Source organism: Streptopelia decaocto (assembly GCF_964273445.1).
Source record: "Streptopelia decaocto genome assembly, chromosome: 1".
Taxonomy (NCBI): domain Eukaryota; kingdom Metazoa; phylum Chordata; class Aves; order Columbiformes; family Columbidae; genus Streptopelia; species Streptopelia decaocto.
The window spans coordinates 59,114,014-59,129,716 of NC_138663.1; the positions used below are offsets into that span (position 1 = coordinate 59,114,014).

Below are 15,703 nucleotides of genomic sequence, written 5' to 3' on the forward strand. Positions count from 1 at the left end.
CAGATTTAGCACAGCTGACTCAAGAGCAGAGTGGGATTTGAGGTTGGAGAACCTGTCTACTTCATTTTTTTATCCCAACCCCTTGTCTAGGGACAGCCGGGGGTAAAGGAGGGAGCAGTTCCCTGAGCTACAAGAAACTGCAGGGTCAGAGTTTCTTGACCACCATTATTTGGGCCTTTCGCTAGCAGAAGATGCATGGACACTTTCTGCAACCTCTCCATCTTTGTGTAGCCATGCTAATTCAGCACCAAAGTTTAAAGGTTCTTAAAATAATTTTACTGAAATAATAAAATTACAGGGTGGTTTGAGTTGGAAGGGACCTTAAAGATCATCTGGTTCCAAGCCCCCTGCCATGAGCAGGGGCATCTTCAACTAGATCAGGTTGCTCAGAGCCCTGTCCAACCTGGCCTTGAACTCTTCCAGGGATGGGGCATCTACCACCTCTCTGGGCAACCTGGGCTACTGTCTCACCACCCTTATGGTGAAGAATTTCTTCCCAATATCCAATCTAAATCTATCCCTTTTCGGTTTAAGCCTGTTACTCCTCATCCTATCGCTAGACTCCATAATAAAGAGTCCCTCCCCATCTTTCCTGTAGGCCCCCTTTAAGTGCTGGAAGACTCCTATAAGGTCTCCCCAGAGCCATGTCTTCTCCAGGCTGAACAACCCCAGCTCTCTCAGCCTGTCCTCACAGGTGAGGTGCTCCTGCCCCCTAATCATCATTATAGTTGGTCTCCTCTGGACTTGCTCCATGAAACGCAAACCATGATAAAAAAAAATCACACAAGCAAGGTAACCAATTCATTATATGAGAGAGAAGACAGTTATTTGTACAGACTTATTCTTTTTCTGGAAAATTCAACATTACCCTTCCAAACAGTACTCAGTCTTCCACACTGGGAAAGCACTTCTGCAAAGTTAATGAGTATGCAATGAGACTGAGGAACTCGGTAAACTCTTTTGAACCTCTTGCATCACGTCGGCACCTGGCTATTTGCTAATCTTTCTATGTGCCCAGCCCTTCTCCACCCATTATTTTGTGATTGTTTCTTTTCAGTTGTGGATACCTATGAGGTATACACTCACTCAAATCACCATGGCACAGAAGAAGTGTTGCTTGATGAAAAGAGCACTGAGAGACTTAGTGACCGAAGTTTTCCAAGATCAAATAATTTTACATAAAATTATACCATAACTGTTTTCATTGAAAGCCTTGAGCAAATTTCGGTAATGAAGATGGGATTAGAATACTATGGTGAAAATGGGGCTATTTCTCCAAATGTTGGACATTTTCTATCTGCAGTTCTAACAGTAGTCACAGAACCATTGAATCACTGAGGTTGGAAGGGACCTGTGGAGACTGTCTAGTCTAACCCTCCTGCTCAAAGCAGGGTCCACTAGAGCACAATGTCGAGGATCATGTCCAGATGGATTTTGTCCATCAGCAAGGACAGAGACTCCATAGCCCTTCTGGGTAACCTGCTCTAGTGTTTGATCATACTTAGAGTAAAACAAGTTTTTTGTTTGTTAATGTTTAAACAGAATTTCTTGTATTTCTATTTGTGCCATCATGTCCTGTAACTAAATACCACTGAGAAGAATCTGTCTCCATCGTCTTTATATCCCCCAGTAGGTATCTGTACACATTGATAAGACCCTCCCTGAGCCTCCTCTGCCTGATGCTAAACAATCCCAGATCTCTCAGTCTCTTTGTACGACAGATGCTGCAGTCCTATAACCACAGAATCACAGAATGTTTGGGATTGGAAGGGACCTCAAAAGATCATCTAGTTCAATCCCCCTGCCGGAGCAGGAACATCTGGATGAGGCTACACAGGAATGTGTCCAGGTGGGTTTTGAATGTCTCCAGAGAAGGAGACTATAGTCATCTAAGTGGTCGTTTTCTGGACTAACTCCAGCGTGCCTGTGTCTGTCTTCTACTGGGGAGAACAGAATTGGATCCAGATGTGGTGCCAGCAGTGCTGAATAGAGGAGAAGGATCACCTGTCCTGAGATATGCTATAGCAGAGTTGTTCTTTGGGCACAACTAACCTTTGGGATGGAAAATGGCCCAGGAAAATGAATCAGAGAAGAAATCTACTGAAGCCTTCTCTTTTATAAAACAATCTCCAGGCCTATGGTGTTTTTAAATAGAAATAAATGAGATTATACAGCTGAGATATATTATAATCATACAAGAGTAACAACAGCCAAAGAAAAATGGTACTGGCATCTTTGCAATATAGACTTACTACATCAAGAAACAGATTTCACTGTATTTCCAAAAAAAACCTCAAAACCTTAAGCATAAATTAATGCAAAAACCATTTAAAATCCCCAACCAAACAAACAAACCCCAAAACAAAGAAACCACCAAGACACTGGGAAACAACTTACCCGTGTTCTTCTCTGTGGGGATAAACAGGTATCCGATGTGTGACAGATGATGATGGTACATGTGGACTTCTCATGCAGGGCAGCTGTTGGGAACTTTCAGCAGGTGACCCTGCAGCTGTTGTCACAGTGTAGGTGAGTGACCACGTATAGGATTGCATAGCTCCTGCAGACAAACAAGCATTAAAGGAACACAGCTAACATCATGTGTCATCCACAGAAGTGTTATGCTTTAAGACAGTTATAGGAAAGCAACCTCATAGGCAATAATAATGGGAACAGCATCAACCAAAGTGAACACAGCAGTTGTATCTGAGACATAAATAAAAATACAAATAGATCAGCTGGAGCATGCAAAGGACCAGACGTAGGAGACCTATCTGGAATGGCTCATACTGTGAACTTTCAGTGTGGTGTTGAAAATATTTTTCAGAAAAAAATTGAATGGTATGTAGAAGTGGAAGACCACCAGTGCTAATATTTCTCAGGCACGACGCACCAAGCCCTGAGGTCTCTCTCACATGGAGTGAGCTGCTGGCCTGTTTATCTCTGAGACTGATCAGGCCTGGACTGAAGCAGGAAGTACGACCAGAACAATGAAGGAGTAGAACAAAATCAGTGTTAGGCAAATAAATTTCTTGAACCCTTTTGCAGCTTGCATCTGTTCCATCCAACTAGGTACCAGCCTTTGTAGTGGCAACACAGTGCTAGAACTCAAAATTATAACCAATATATAGACAGAAATAGCCTAGCCATTTTCTTCCCACAAATAATATTTCTTTATTCTTTTGATGCTGCAAGACTGGTCTTAATTTATTTTTTCATGTAGAATATTTGTAGGAAGAGTAAAGCAAAGAAGTGGGTTTTCCATTTTGCTTGGAAGTTGCTGAGATTTTTAATCATCCTGATCCCTTCCAGGCAGGAACTTCAGATTCACTGGCCAGCTGCTGAGAAACCTTTGTCCTTCGCACACACCCCTTTCACTCAGGAGGCTGACAGATCCATTGTTCCAGTTTAACATAGCTCTTGCTGGAGGTCATGACCATACTGGCTGAGATTACCCTGCAAATGAGGACCAGAACACTGAATTTAACCCAGTACGAATGCTAGTTTGGGGGTCTCTGGGCACTCTTTACTCTTTTTCACCAGCTAAAAGGAATTGCAGGAGGTGACTCATTTTTTTTTCAGTGTGGATTCTAGGACTTCCTGTAGGATGAAAGGGCCTAATTCAGAGGGGGAAGCGATTGTATGACCAGGTCTGTGTCCACTCCCTAGCTTTTGGAAATGAAAAGCCTTTTTCAGATGTGCATAATTTTCTTCAGTGCATGTGATTTGCTTTGGCAAAATCAGATAAACAATGTTTTTAAATAGGAAATGCTTAATTCTGGGACTGAACAAAGGCATTCTGAGCTTCAAAAGATAAGTCCAGCTTGAAATACTCCAGCAGGGTGTGATTTGGTACTCTTATAGTCGAAACATCCTTGGATGTGTTATGGTCAGGGATATTTGTGTTACATCTATTTTCACATGACTGCATTTTCTGTCACTGACTTGAATTTCCAGTCTTTCATCTCCTCCCGTTGCAGAGGACCATTGAGATCCCTGAGAGCAAATTGAGGCTGGCACATCAGTCTCTCTGTGGATATAAGCAGTCACAGTTCCTTCAGTTGAGCAAAATATTAAGGAAACCTATCTTCGCTAGAAAATACAGTTCACGTGGAAGGGGCCAAAACTACTTATGCAGTCACCAAATAGCTTCATTTGAAAACAAGAGAAAAACTGTTTTGAAAATATCAACAGCTTGTCTGTGGAATACTTTGGTGAAACGTTGCCGTTTCAAGAGGTCAAACATATTTTCCTAGCGCTATTTTCCAAAAGAAAGTTTGAAACTTTGTTTCAAAACAGGTCTAAATTCAAAAGACAAAAGTGAAGAGAAAAAAAAAGTAAAGAAGGACAATAAAGATGGTGAAAAGAACCAAATACTTATTTTTAGTTAACATTCCTGAGTTTTTTTCACTTTTTCACTTTTCAAATTCAACATAAACCAGAAGTTTTTCTTTGACCTGATTTCTTCTTTTCCAATAAAAAACTTGGCCATTGAGCCAAAAAATCTCATCACCTTCTTCACTCTAACAAGAAGTGCTAATAACAGGGCCAAAGGATCCTTTGCATTTTACCTAATATGGTTAATTTGACTGGCCTCAGCCATTCTGACAGTCTCCTTTTCTTTTTTTGAAAAGCAGTAGGATCTTATCTCAGTTTGATGAAAATGAGTCAGTCCAGGACAGCAAGTTGTTTCATGTGCTCCCTGTGGGAAGCTGGACTCCTTGGATGAGAAGACTTGGCCACTCCTTGCATTCAATCTGACTGGAAGCCACCATAGTTCAATTTTTAAATAAATGTTCAGGGTGTAACATGCTGTGTGCCCATCAAGACTACACAGAAACAAATACGGAGAATATGTCTTGCACTGGAAGAGTTGTGAATATCTTTGTTTAATTCTCCTAATCAAGAATTGTCCAAGGAACTACAGGATAGTACCTCACACAGCTACTCTAAGAAATACTTGCTTTTGGAGGTTATGGTTTAGAAACAAATGTATGTTGGGTCTTGCCTGGATATACAGAGTGACAGAAAGATGTTCAAATATTTTTATCAGGATGTTCTTGGGAATCTACAGTTGCCTCACTTCTCCTTGCCTTTGTGGAAGGGATGCCATTATTTTTAGTGACCTAGTCACACAGACAACAAGGAAGGACAGAAGACAACAACAGATTTGCAGATTGTGTGTATGTATATTTCAGGTCAGCCAGGATACTGCAAACATTGTGGTGGGTGGAAAAGGATGAATAAGTCTGAAATTTTTTTCATAGTTAGCTTTTTAATACCCGCTTCTCTCCCAGTCCTATATGATTAATCTCCTCAGCTGGCTGCAGAACTGAACTCCAGGAGATGAAGTCTCTTTTAGATATGACTGAACCCAACTGAACTGCTTTCTGAAATAAGCAAAAACAATAGCTATTGAGCAACATTCTGGTCTGCTTTGTGTTCTGAACATGCAGGGTTTGATTAAAATAGGGAAGTTCATTTAGTATCACTCATTTTTCTTTTCTCTTTTAATGAAAAAATTAATTTTGACGATACTGACCAAGAGGCCATCTGACCTGTAGGAAAGCCAAATGTAAATGGAACTTCTAACAGTCCATGGACAGCCCTGTTCTTATTGGTACCATCACCTACACCAGTGCAGAAAGAAACAAATGCTGCTTCATTATGCTGCATTTTATATTTGCTTTATGCTGGAGTAAATGACCACCCAGGCATAAGCAAGATACAGCACTGTGTCTTATTGCTGATAGTAAGCATTACTGTCAGCTTCAAACAATCAGAAATCTGGAGTCAGACACCCATTCTGGCCACACACAACAAAGAGATTACCTTAAACTATCAGCTTTAGAAAAAACACAAACCCTTCCATTGAGAAGGGGAGAATTGCCTTTTGAAATGGGAACCTTTGACTTTTACACTCTCCAGCTATGATAATTAAACTCTGATTGTTGAACAAGAGCTGATGTTCTCACATAGTCACATGAGTCCAGAAGCTGAAGATTTAGGAGAAAACCAGAAATTTTTTCTACTCACATACACAAATAAGAGAGGTGGTAGCTCTGTGCAAGCATCCCCTGTGCCAGATTCCCATAACTTTAATACCTAACCTAGACTTTTAAGAACAGTGACCTTAAATGACCATTACTGGTCTGAAGACTTTTGTCACACATACTTTTCTTGAAACTAAATGACTTAGATTAGTTTACTAACATATTAGGAGCAACTTACAATTCAGAGTTCATTTTGGGTTGTCTAAAAACCATTGCATTGGCAAATGAGTAATCACAGCTTTAAGAGGGGCTTTAAGAGAGAATAGCAAAGTCAGCCATATAGCTATCACTTTTATTACAATATTATTGCAGTTTGAACAATCATTAATCTGGCCTTTGTGATTTGGAAAGGATGGAGACTAATTATCCTTTTAAATGTCTAGTAACTTAACAAAAAGTTTTAAATAAAATGTCAGTTGAGCCATGCCAGATGTTCTACCACAGAATGCTATACATAGGATCTACCTTTCTTTTACTTGGTATCATGTAATTGCAACAGTTTGATTTGCTGGTTTTGTACTGACCAGTGACTGAAAGCAAGAACGTGAAACTGCAAGCTTAATAGTTAACTTTTATTGCTAATGCCACAAGCAAGAAAGAGTTAATGATGCCTTAAACTGGGGAACTGAGAGCTAGTGGTAACCAATGGAACTAATTCTCAAGATTTGCAAAGCATTTGCCTGGTTTCACATTTACCTCATAAACGACACATCAGAAAATCAATACAATATACTTTTAATGTTTATCTCCAGAACAGAGTTACCTGTTCCAAAATATCCCATATGTTAATGTCACAAATCTGTATATGGAATAGTTTGAAAAATGGAATACATCTTCAGCAGGGCTGAAGCAGGCTTGCTATTTTGTAATAGCTGTGTGAATGAACCTTGCATTCCATAGTGTAATGGTGAACAAACTAAAATCAGTTCATCTACATGATCAATGTGGGAAGTGGAGGTATTACTAATTGCCCAAATTAACACCAGGAAATTACTACATACGTACTTACTCTTAACCAGACCACTACTTGCATTGGCAAATGTGGCTTATGCTATACAGAAACTATTTTCACAATCACAAAAGTGAGACTGCACCAGAATGTAAGAAAAAAATCCAGATCAACCAAACAAAAGTTTTTAAAGCAACCTAAAAATGAAAATCAGGGGGGGAAAAAAACCTCAAAAACCTAAAAAATTCAGAAATCTTTTTCTTGCTTAAGTTCTGCTACAGGAACAACTACATCATAATCTACTGCCTGTACTGTGGGAGCAGATACTTCAACCATTGTTCCTAAATGATCCTGTTTCTGGCTTGAGACTTCACACTAGCAGTCCTTGGACTTACCAGGACATTAAAAAAATTAGAGGGAGAGAATAAAAAAGACTATAATAAACAACATGGATTAAAAAGGAATTGCATTGGTAATGTTTAGATGAGTCCGTTCCCTTGCGTCACAGGTGGGATTCAGGAGGGATATACAAGATCCATGCATTTCCCAGGCTTGCCCAGATCTGTGTCTAAGCCAAGTACCTAAGTCATGTAAGCTGAAGGTGGAATCTCAGATAGCTGACAAATAGGCTATTACATAAGTATGGAATAAGCTTTGGGTGAATAGTTATGACAGTCACACAGAGTTACAGTCTCTGCACCCCAAACACAAGTCCCTCAAATCTCCATTCCTGTCAACACCATCAGGGAGCACACAGTTCCTTACTTTTCTGTCTTTTACTTCTGGGTACAGTTCTGCATCACACTGAGTTCTGGTTATAACATCACAACGATCCCGTTGGGTCATGATGTCTACAGATCAAGCTGCCCACACAATCAAAGTTTCAACAAGACTCAAGCATATACACAACCTCCAGCATTGCCTGAACTAAAGCAGTGAGCTCACCTGCCATGTCTAGAATTATGTCTTTTGTCTAACTGTTCTGGGGCTAATACCCTCCTATTTCCCTCCTAAATATGCTAGTGTCTCCAACAGCGAGAAAACCTTAAGTTTTTATGCAGGGACCAATGTTCTTAAATCTCTTTCCACCACAACCATGCGTTGTGTTTCCCCGTTGATGCTTTTGAAAACATGAAAAACATTTGTCAGAAAGATTTATTAGTCCTTTAGCCACTGCCAATTCTCCAGTGTGGTAAATCATCACTTTCTGACATTCTTTCAAGAAGGTTTTGTAACTTTTCTAGTACATCACAAAAGTGATAGTTTCCACATTCTGATTATACAGCCTTTTCACTATGGAGCATCAAAGCTGGAATTTCACTGTCTAGAAGGCCTTCTGGAAGTCATTCACGTTTCTGCCTTTTTTTCCAGGAGTCAAGAAAACACCGTCTTCTGATCATACAGACAGACTGTTCTGCCCGCATCAGAAAGGTAATGAGTGAGTTTTACATCCAAGTACAGAGGACAGTTGTCCATTTATACAGATGAAAAAAAGAAGCCAGTTTTGTGCTTATTGTTTTCTGTCAGTCCTGCCCACAAGCTGAATACCTTAAAGCACAGATTTTTTAGTCGCTGGGCCCATGAGAATACAGTCTCATGAGTTGCCATAATAACACTATACAGCTGAAAATAGGCTTCAGACATGTAATTCTTAGTCTCTAGCACTGAAAGATGAAAGTAATCAATGAGGTTTAAAACATTTCCAAGAGAAACTTGCAGAGCTATTTAAACATATTTGGGTCTCAGATATGTTTAAAGATACCCAGTTCCCATTTTACCCACTAGGGATTCCAGAACCACTTGTGGTTCAGGAGTTTGAAAACCTCACTAAACCTTAAAATATCTGGCACATTTCCTTGAAGTATAAAACATCCAGACATCATATCTTTTCTCTATTAGATTGCATGTCATGTTTGGATACAGTGAGAAGACATAAGTGATATTTTGAACAGATTTCTTTTTGGGAAGGGTTCTCATCCCTTGAAAGCCAGCACATCATGTTCTTAGGATCAATTTCAGGTGACTAAGTGCAAAAACCATCTTCAAGCAGATCCAGTTGCCGTAAGCCTACCTACCTGTTGTAGCTGTTATCCCACCATACTCTGGGGACTGATTGCTGATGGGTGAGGGTGCAGAGGGCACTTCCACTGAGGTGGCAGATTTAGCTGGGGAGAATGGCACTGGGGAGGGAGTTGGAGGAGCTGGTTCACTCAGAATAATTTCTTCTTGTACTTCTGCTGTAGGACGAGAGAAAAATCATCAAACTTAGCTAAAGGTAGAGACAAGGAACACTGAGAAAAAAAAAAATCAATGGAAGAAGTTAAATTCAGTAGGTTGTATTTCAAAAAATGCATAGCAAGAATCAGAAATCTTTGAAAGAAGTACTTCTGTAACATCCAGCATTACAACCTTTAATGTACCCTCAGAAGACCTCTTAAAGGACAGTGCTGTTTTTCCTGTTGTATAGACAGGAAACCTGTGCATAGACAGCTTAAGGCTTATGTTCCTGTAATATACAATTAGATACCTAAAATTATGAGTCTAGTCCAAGTCAGGCACTCCTAACTCTTTCTAGACGTTGGAAAGAAACAGGAATCTCCAGGGGATTCCAGTGGCTTTTGGTTATGACATTTCTTCATTGACTAAAGAGGATGACACTCTGGATAGTCCTCACTGCTAAAGGTACGCGGAAAGTATACAAGGATAAGCAACTTCGTCAAAAAAACGAGAGCCTATGGCAGGGCAATGAATTCAATCCAGATCTTTCAACACATAGAAGATATTATCCTAATCGCAGAAATAATCTTTTTCCTATAAATCTACAGAGGGACAATTTAAGCTACATCTAAAATAAATAATGGAACTTTTCAAAGGTGACAGAGGGGTTTAACTTCCCAAAATTAATGGGAGATTCAAGGAAAAAAGATCACTGAGGACCATTCGTTAAAAGGGGCTGCCCTAAGCAGAGGGAGACTGAAGGCAATCTCTGCCTGCTTCTCTTCTGGCAAGTCAGTGTAGAGTGGAGGGGGACTCAGAATCTGCTTCTGTATGGACACTCAGAACAAAAGCGTACCTGAAATAATAGCTTTGATTTTTGTCTTTGTTCACTTACTCTATCTCTCCCTTTTATTTAGGGTTGCACAAATCTACTAATATCAGTGAATTTATTTGCTATTAAACCAGGATGAGAGAGAACCAAGAATCAAGACTGGGTCCACTGAAACACAATGGTGGCTAAGATAGATTAACTAAGGTAAAGGGTTTCGTGCAAAAATCTCTTACTGAAACACCAAGTGTGTGCTTAGGAATGGAGTTTCAGACATCCAAGAGTTACATCATGAAGCAGGGAGGCCTCTTTCAGGACATATTAACCAGGAATGCCCCCTCTCACAATGACTTGGAACTGAAAAACAATTAACTCCTAGATAAGCCTCATTGAGTTAGAAGAGTTAGAAGACGATAAAGAAATGTCATAACACAGAAAACAGTGAATCCAGTGGAATAAAACAACGAAAGATGAATGAAAGAACAAACTCACCTGTGCTTCCTTCTCCTTTCATTGCCCTCATTAGCTCATTAGCTCTCTCCTGACAATGGAGTGATTCTAGCAGGTACAATACATAGTCATCGAACATCAAGTGAATAAGGTGAAAAGACCCTGGTAATAAAGTGAACAAACAAAAAAGCCATTAACTGTCTCAATACACTCATTAAGCCAATGATTATGGTATTCAACACAAACAGTACTGAGTAGGACTGCCTCCATAGACTACTGCCACTGAAGGGTCTCTCTTACTCAAGGCAAGAGAGGTCCAAGTAAAACTGAGGACTAGCAAACTCTGTTGACTCTTGGATTTATGCAGGCTTGTATGACCAGTTACTGTGGTTTAAGGTGCAAGGAGGCTGCCTAGCTGAGAGCTGGGACCTAATGAAGTTTTCTCCTCCTACATTAGTATTGAACAATTTAGACAATTACACTACAGTGGAATCATTTCCTTTTATCTAAAGGAACAGATATAAGTTTCTGCCAGAATTAGAATACTGAATTGGCTGCATTAGTGACACATCCTGTTATGAATTATCTGAGTGACCTGTGTCATTGAACAAGGAAATGAGAGACTAATCAACAGGAAGGTAGAAACAACCTTCTGAGTCTCCTGAAGGTGTATCTCCAGAGCTTTGCCTGGACTGGATGAAACATCCATTATATGCCAACCACAGAGACATTCGCAGCAACTACAAATGTCTTAAAGGGTAAGACTTGTGCCAAAGCTTTGTTCTGTCATACACTCATATGGTTCAAACTGATAATTAGGAAAACATAGCATAGCAGAAAAACTACTACACAATCTTTTCCTAATTATCAGTTTGAACCAGGTCAGTAGCACAACATTTGGCCTGTTCCTGTGCTTACCTCTGAAGATGCCCTTGATACTATCTCTTATACTGTCATGACAGGGATGTGAAAAACTTAAGGGCTAAAGAACTAGAGGGCTTAAGGGAAGAGTATGGAGAAAAGAAAATCTGGGTGATGGAGTCAAAAAGGACTTTGAAAATTAATAGTAAAAGGAGGCTATATGGATAGCTATCTGCCACAAATTCTCAAGTAAGATTTGATTAAAGATGGAGCACTTACTAATGTTGTTAAGAGGAAGAACTGGGACTGTAGTAATGGAAATGAACTTTAATAGCATGGTGTTATAAGTTCTGCCATTGGTGATTTATATCATCCTCTGATATATATGCTTCCTCTATAGAGGAAGCACATACAGAGCACATATAGCCACAAAAAACACATACATAAGAAAAGAGCATGGATGCATTTCAGGGGAAAATTAGACACTGTGTAGTGTCCTCCTGAAAGTAATAACATTCATCTGCAGGGGAAGATTGACAAGTATTAGGATGAACTTTGGTCAGTATATGCAATAGACTCCATGACACAGAGAGTCTGTAATAGCTCCAGACAGGATTTGATCATACAATGTTTTTTAAAAAAGCTCCTATGTTTATTTAGACTTGCATGGAATATTTAAAACCTATTCGTATCAGTCACTAAATAACTCTGGCAAGTGCAAATGCAGTCAGGTTAAAATAATAGCCAGTCCAGCAGCTGGCTTAAACCAGAGAAAGATCACCAGCTGAGAGGAAAACAGAGATCAACTACTGCCAGACAAAAAAAAGCCTCACATAGATGTGTTCCTTTTGAAATTCCACTACTACATTTTGAGGAAAAATTCTTCCATGGGAAAAAAAGATGCAAGAAGTTTCAAATTCAATTGAATTTCATAATGATTGGTTTGTTCGCAGAAAAGTTAGGTTCATCTTGGGATACCAGATTTATCACAGCAAAGCACAACTACCCCTACTCCAACTTCTGTACTTAAACATAGCATTGAGGGGCAGAAGAAGTGGTTTCAAAGACTCCACATCCTTATACAACTCTAGCTGGCAATTCAGCTTTCAAAGTGACTCTGAGCACATTCTTTTTCTTTGTGACCTGGATAGTCTTTGTGTTTAATTCTCTCACTCCGTGCCTGCATGGCTTCTGGCATCACTGATATGAGCTGAGCACACACACTGGGAGGTGAACACGCGCCTTTGTGTTCTTGGGCAAGGCAGCACAGAAAAGGGACATACGTGGTTGCAACACCTTTGCTATGGAGAGGAAATATTTGGCTGCTGGTGAACCTGGAACATTGAGTTTTTCATTTGTTTCACATATCTATGTAAACCAAAATGGGAACAAGTTTCCCCAGCCTTTCGAGGGTAAATAGTGGAGTTCTTCACTGAACTACTGCAGAGAATTTGGTTTTAGAAATATTTTAGGCTCAAGGTCTTGTTAAATAAAATACTATTCAATTCAACAGTGCAATAAAGGCAGCAGACCTGGCTGATCACCTTCTTCCTGACCTAGGATTTCCCCAGTGGAAATCTAGATTATCAAGAATTTCCACAAAATAGTCACTCTTCTTCTGATTACAGTTTTTCAGAGGGAAGTGTCTATTGACTTTAGTGTAGTTACTATTGATAAGTATTTCCAAAGTAAGAAAAACAGGCCTAAATGCTGGCAAACTTCGTGTGGTGGTACAAAGCTCAGGGTATTCACTGTTTCCCATCAAAACCCTTGCTCAGCCTTAATTTAAAAAAAAAAAAAGAAACTAATTTGTAGATTTGTAGTTTCATAAAAATATTTGGTAGTGTGAACTCTAAACACTATAGTGCTAGCAAGCAAACAAGAACCCAAGATTTGCTACTTTAAAAAAATGTCTTTGTTTTTGGGGGGTCTAATGTTTTATTTTGAAGACTTGAGGTTGGCAATACTGAATGCAGCATTTAAAAACACTCCAGTGCCCTTGTCACTCTTTTGAATTTCTCTCTTCCTCTCCTATTATTTCTCCCACTGTGTATTTTTAAACTCTATACAGAGTTTTTGAGCCCAGAATTTGCGTGAAAGACGCTAGACAAACAAGTTGTTGGTACTGAATGAATGCAATATTTTTACATTTTTTAAATGAGTTGAATGAAATGTAAGCTATAGAGGGAAACCAATATTAGGGCATGCATTTCAGCTACACAGTGGATAGCTATTCAGCACAATGTACAATAATTTATTCTGTGTTGGCAAGCTACTGTTTTTCACATGAAATTGTTTGGTTCTTTCAAGTATATCTGTAAGTACTGAAAAGGATCCAGCTGTAGGTAGTAAACCATACACTTCTTTAGGAAGAGGTAAAAAGTCATTCAAGAGACTAGTTGAAACAACAAATAGAATTTGGCTCTAATTTTCATGAGTTAACAGAAATCATAGTAATGATTACCCAGCTAATGTATAGTAAGTATCAGCAGCCATTAACAGATACAGCAATTATGTGTAAGTAGCAAAACAACAGTGAGATTTCCAGATCTGGGGAAAACCATGGAGCTCCTATTACTAATTAGTTACTTTGTACACTGGATGCATTACCCAAACACTGCCACCAACTGTGCCTTTGATATGCATAGATGGGAAGGAGGGAGGGAAGCAGAGAGAAAAAGGGAGCAGGAGAAGGAGTGAGAGAGAGGAGCTTTTTCTTCCACCTGCCCATGCCACCAAACTTTAAATCTTTGAATAATAAAATCTCTGTGCTATTCAGTCCAGTGCCAGGTATTCCAGCTTCCTCCAATCAAATTTCTTTATCACATTTTTCAAAGATAAAAATATTCTGTCCCATATATAGTAAAGATCCCATCATTTAGCAAATTATTTTACTTTTTTTAAAAAAAATACACTGCGATCATCTGAGTATATATATTGCTTGAAGTGGTAAAAAAAGAAATCAGTCCACAGAAACAGTTCCAATGCAGTAAAAATGCAAAACTTTTAACCTAAGTTAAAAACAAAAGCATATGGATATAAATATTTAGAACAGTAAATCAGTCTTTGTTTCTCTCCATAGAACTCACTTAAATGCATACATTATTCTGAAAAGCTAGAAGGAACCCTTAAGCACTGGAGAGTTTCTATCATCTAGCTTGGAGCTGTTTACGTTCAGGGTTCATTCTTTTGGAACTTGCTCAACCCTGATTCATTAACAAAGTGTTAAATGGTCTTGCAGTGACAGAGTAGCATCATTAATAAAATTATTATGATTCGGACATTTTGAGGGAAACGAGATAGGGATAGCCCAGGCTTCTGCCTGATGGGATGGGAATATGGTTTTGGTATCATTCTCCCTTTTGAAAACCTGAAGGCTCCTCCTGCCTCTGCTGGAGCTGTACCTGAGCAAGGAAAACTCCACCCTGCAGAAACTGAAGATGTCCCTGCTCATGGCAGGGGGTTGGACTAGATGACTTTTGAAGGTCCCTTCCGACCCAAACTATTCTATGATTCTATAATATGATTCTATGAAAATTAAAGTACCAAAGCTGGGTGCACTGTGCAAAGTCATGTCTCGAATCACTCGAGTGCCAAAACAGGACCACATCAGGAGGAACTGCTGAGCTACTTTCTTCAAAGAGCCTTGTCTCTTGGCAGCTACCTGCAAGAAAGAAGATACATGTGACATGGAGAAACTTTTATTTCTACCACCTGATACAGCTGAATGATGCACATATCCATCTTTTATATACATACATACTGAAAAACTAGTTACCATTATATTCACATGGAAATATACACTCAAAACTTTTTATAAAACAAACAAACAGGAAAACAACCTTACACAGAAAGCCAACTTGTAACTATATACAGCCTTCAGAAAGAGGAAGACATAAAGTACTATTCAACACCAAGGCTGAATTTCCTTTATAAATGGTGAAAGGACTGCCAAAAAATTGCCCTGATCTTCATCTTAACCTAGTTACTTACATGTTCATTCTTGCTTCTTCGTCAAGGAAGCAATTTATAATCAAGAACACTTGATCTACACTGAAAATTTATATTAGTATTTCAATTAAAGTTTACTATTGAATGTAATTATTTTGTTCCTTCACATTTTTTTGTTTTTGTTAATTCACATAATTATTTTACTAGCAAAAATACTTTCCAGAAAGTACACTTTAGGCATCAAGTCTTAAAAAATGTATTTACTATAGCCATATGTGAGTTTAAGAATTAGGTTCAGCCAATCAGCTAATAAAATTCATGTCAGGTTCCTCATGAAAATTAACAGTTGAGGTCTGAACTTCAAATTGCATTCCACTGACTAAAAGAGAAGTT

At 39.0% G+C, this 15,703-nt stretch overlaps 1 protein-coding gene across 1 annotated transcript in view; it reads right to left on the bottom strand.

Annotated features, from left to right (window-relative positions):
• RFX4 (regulatory factor X4) overlaps positions 1–15,703 on the bottom strand; it is a gene marked incomplete at both ends in the record, with an annotated part of 93,278 nt that overhangs the window by 12,275 nt on the left and 65,300 nt on the right. The window contains 4 exons of the mRNA XM_082057627.1: positions 2,398–2,560; positions 9,078–9,239; positions 10,541–10,660; positions 14,906–15,019. Of these exons, the coding sequence (XP_081913753.1) occupies positions 2,398–2,560; positions 9,078–9,239; positions 10,541–10,660; positions 14,906–15,019 (559 nt within the window). The remainder of the gene's footprint in view (positions 1–2,397; positions 2,561–9,077; positions 9,240–10,540; positions 10,661–14,905; positions 15,020–15,703) is intronic.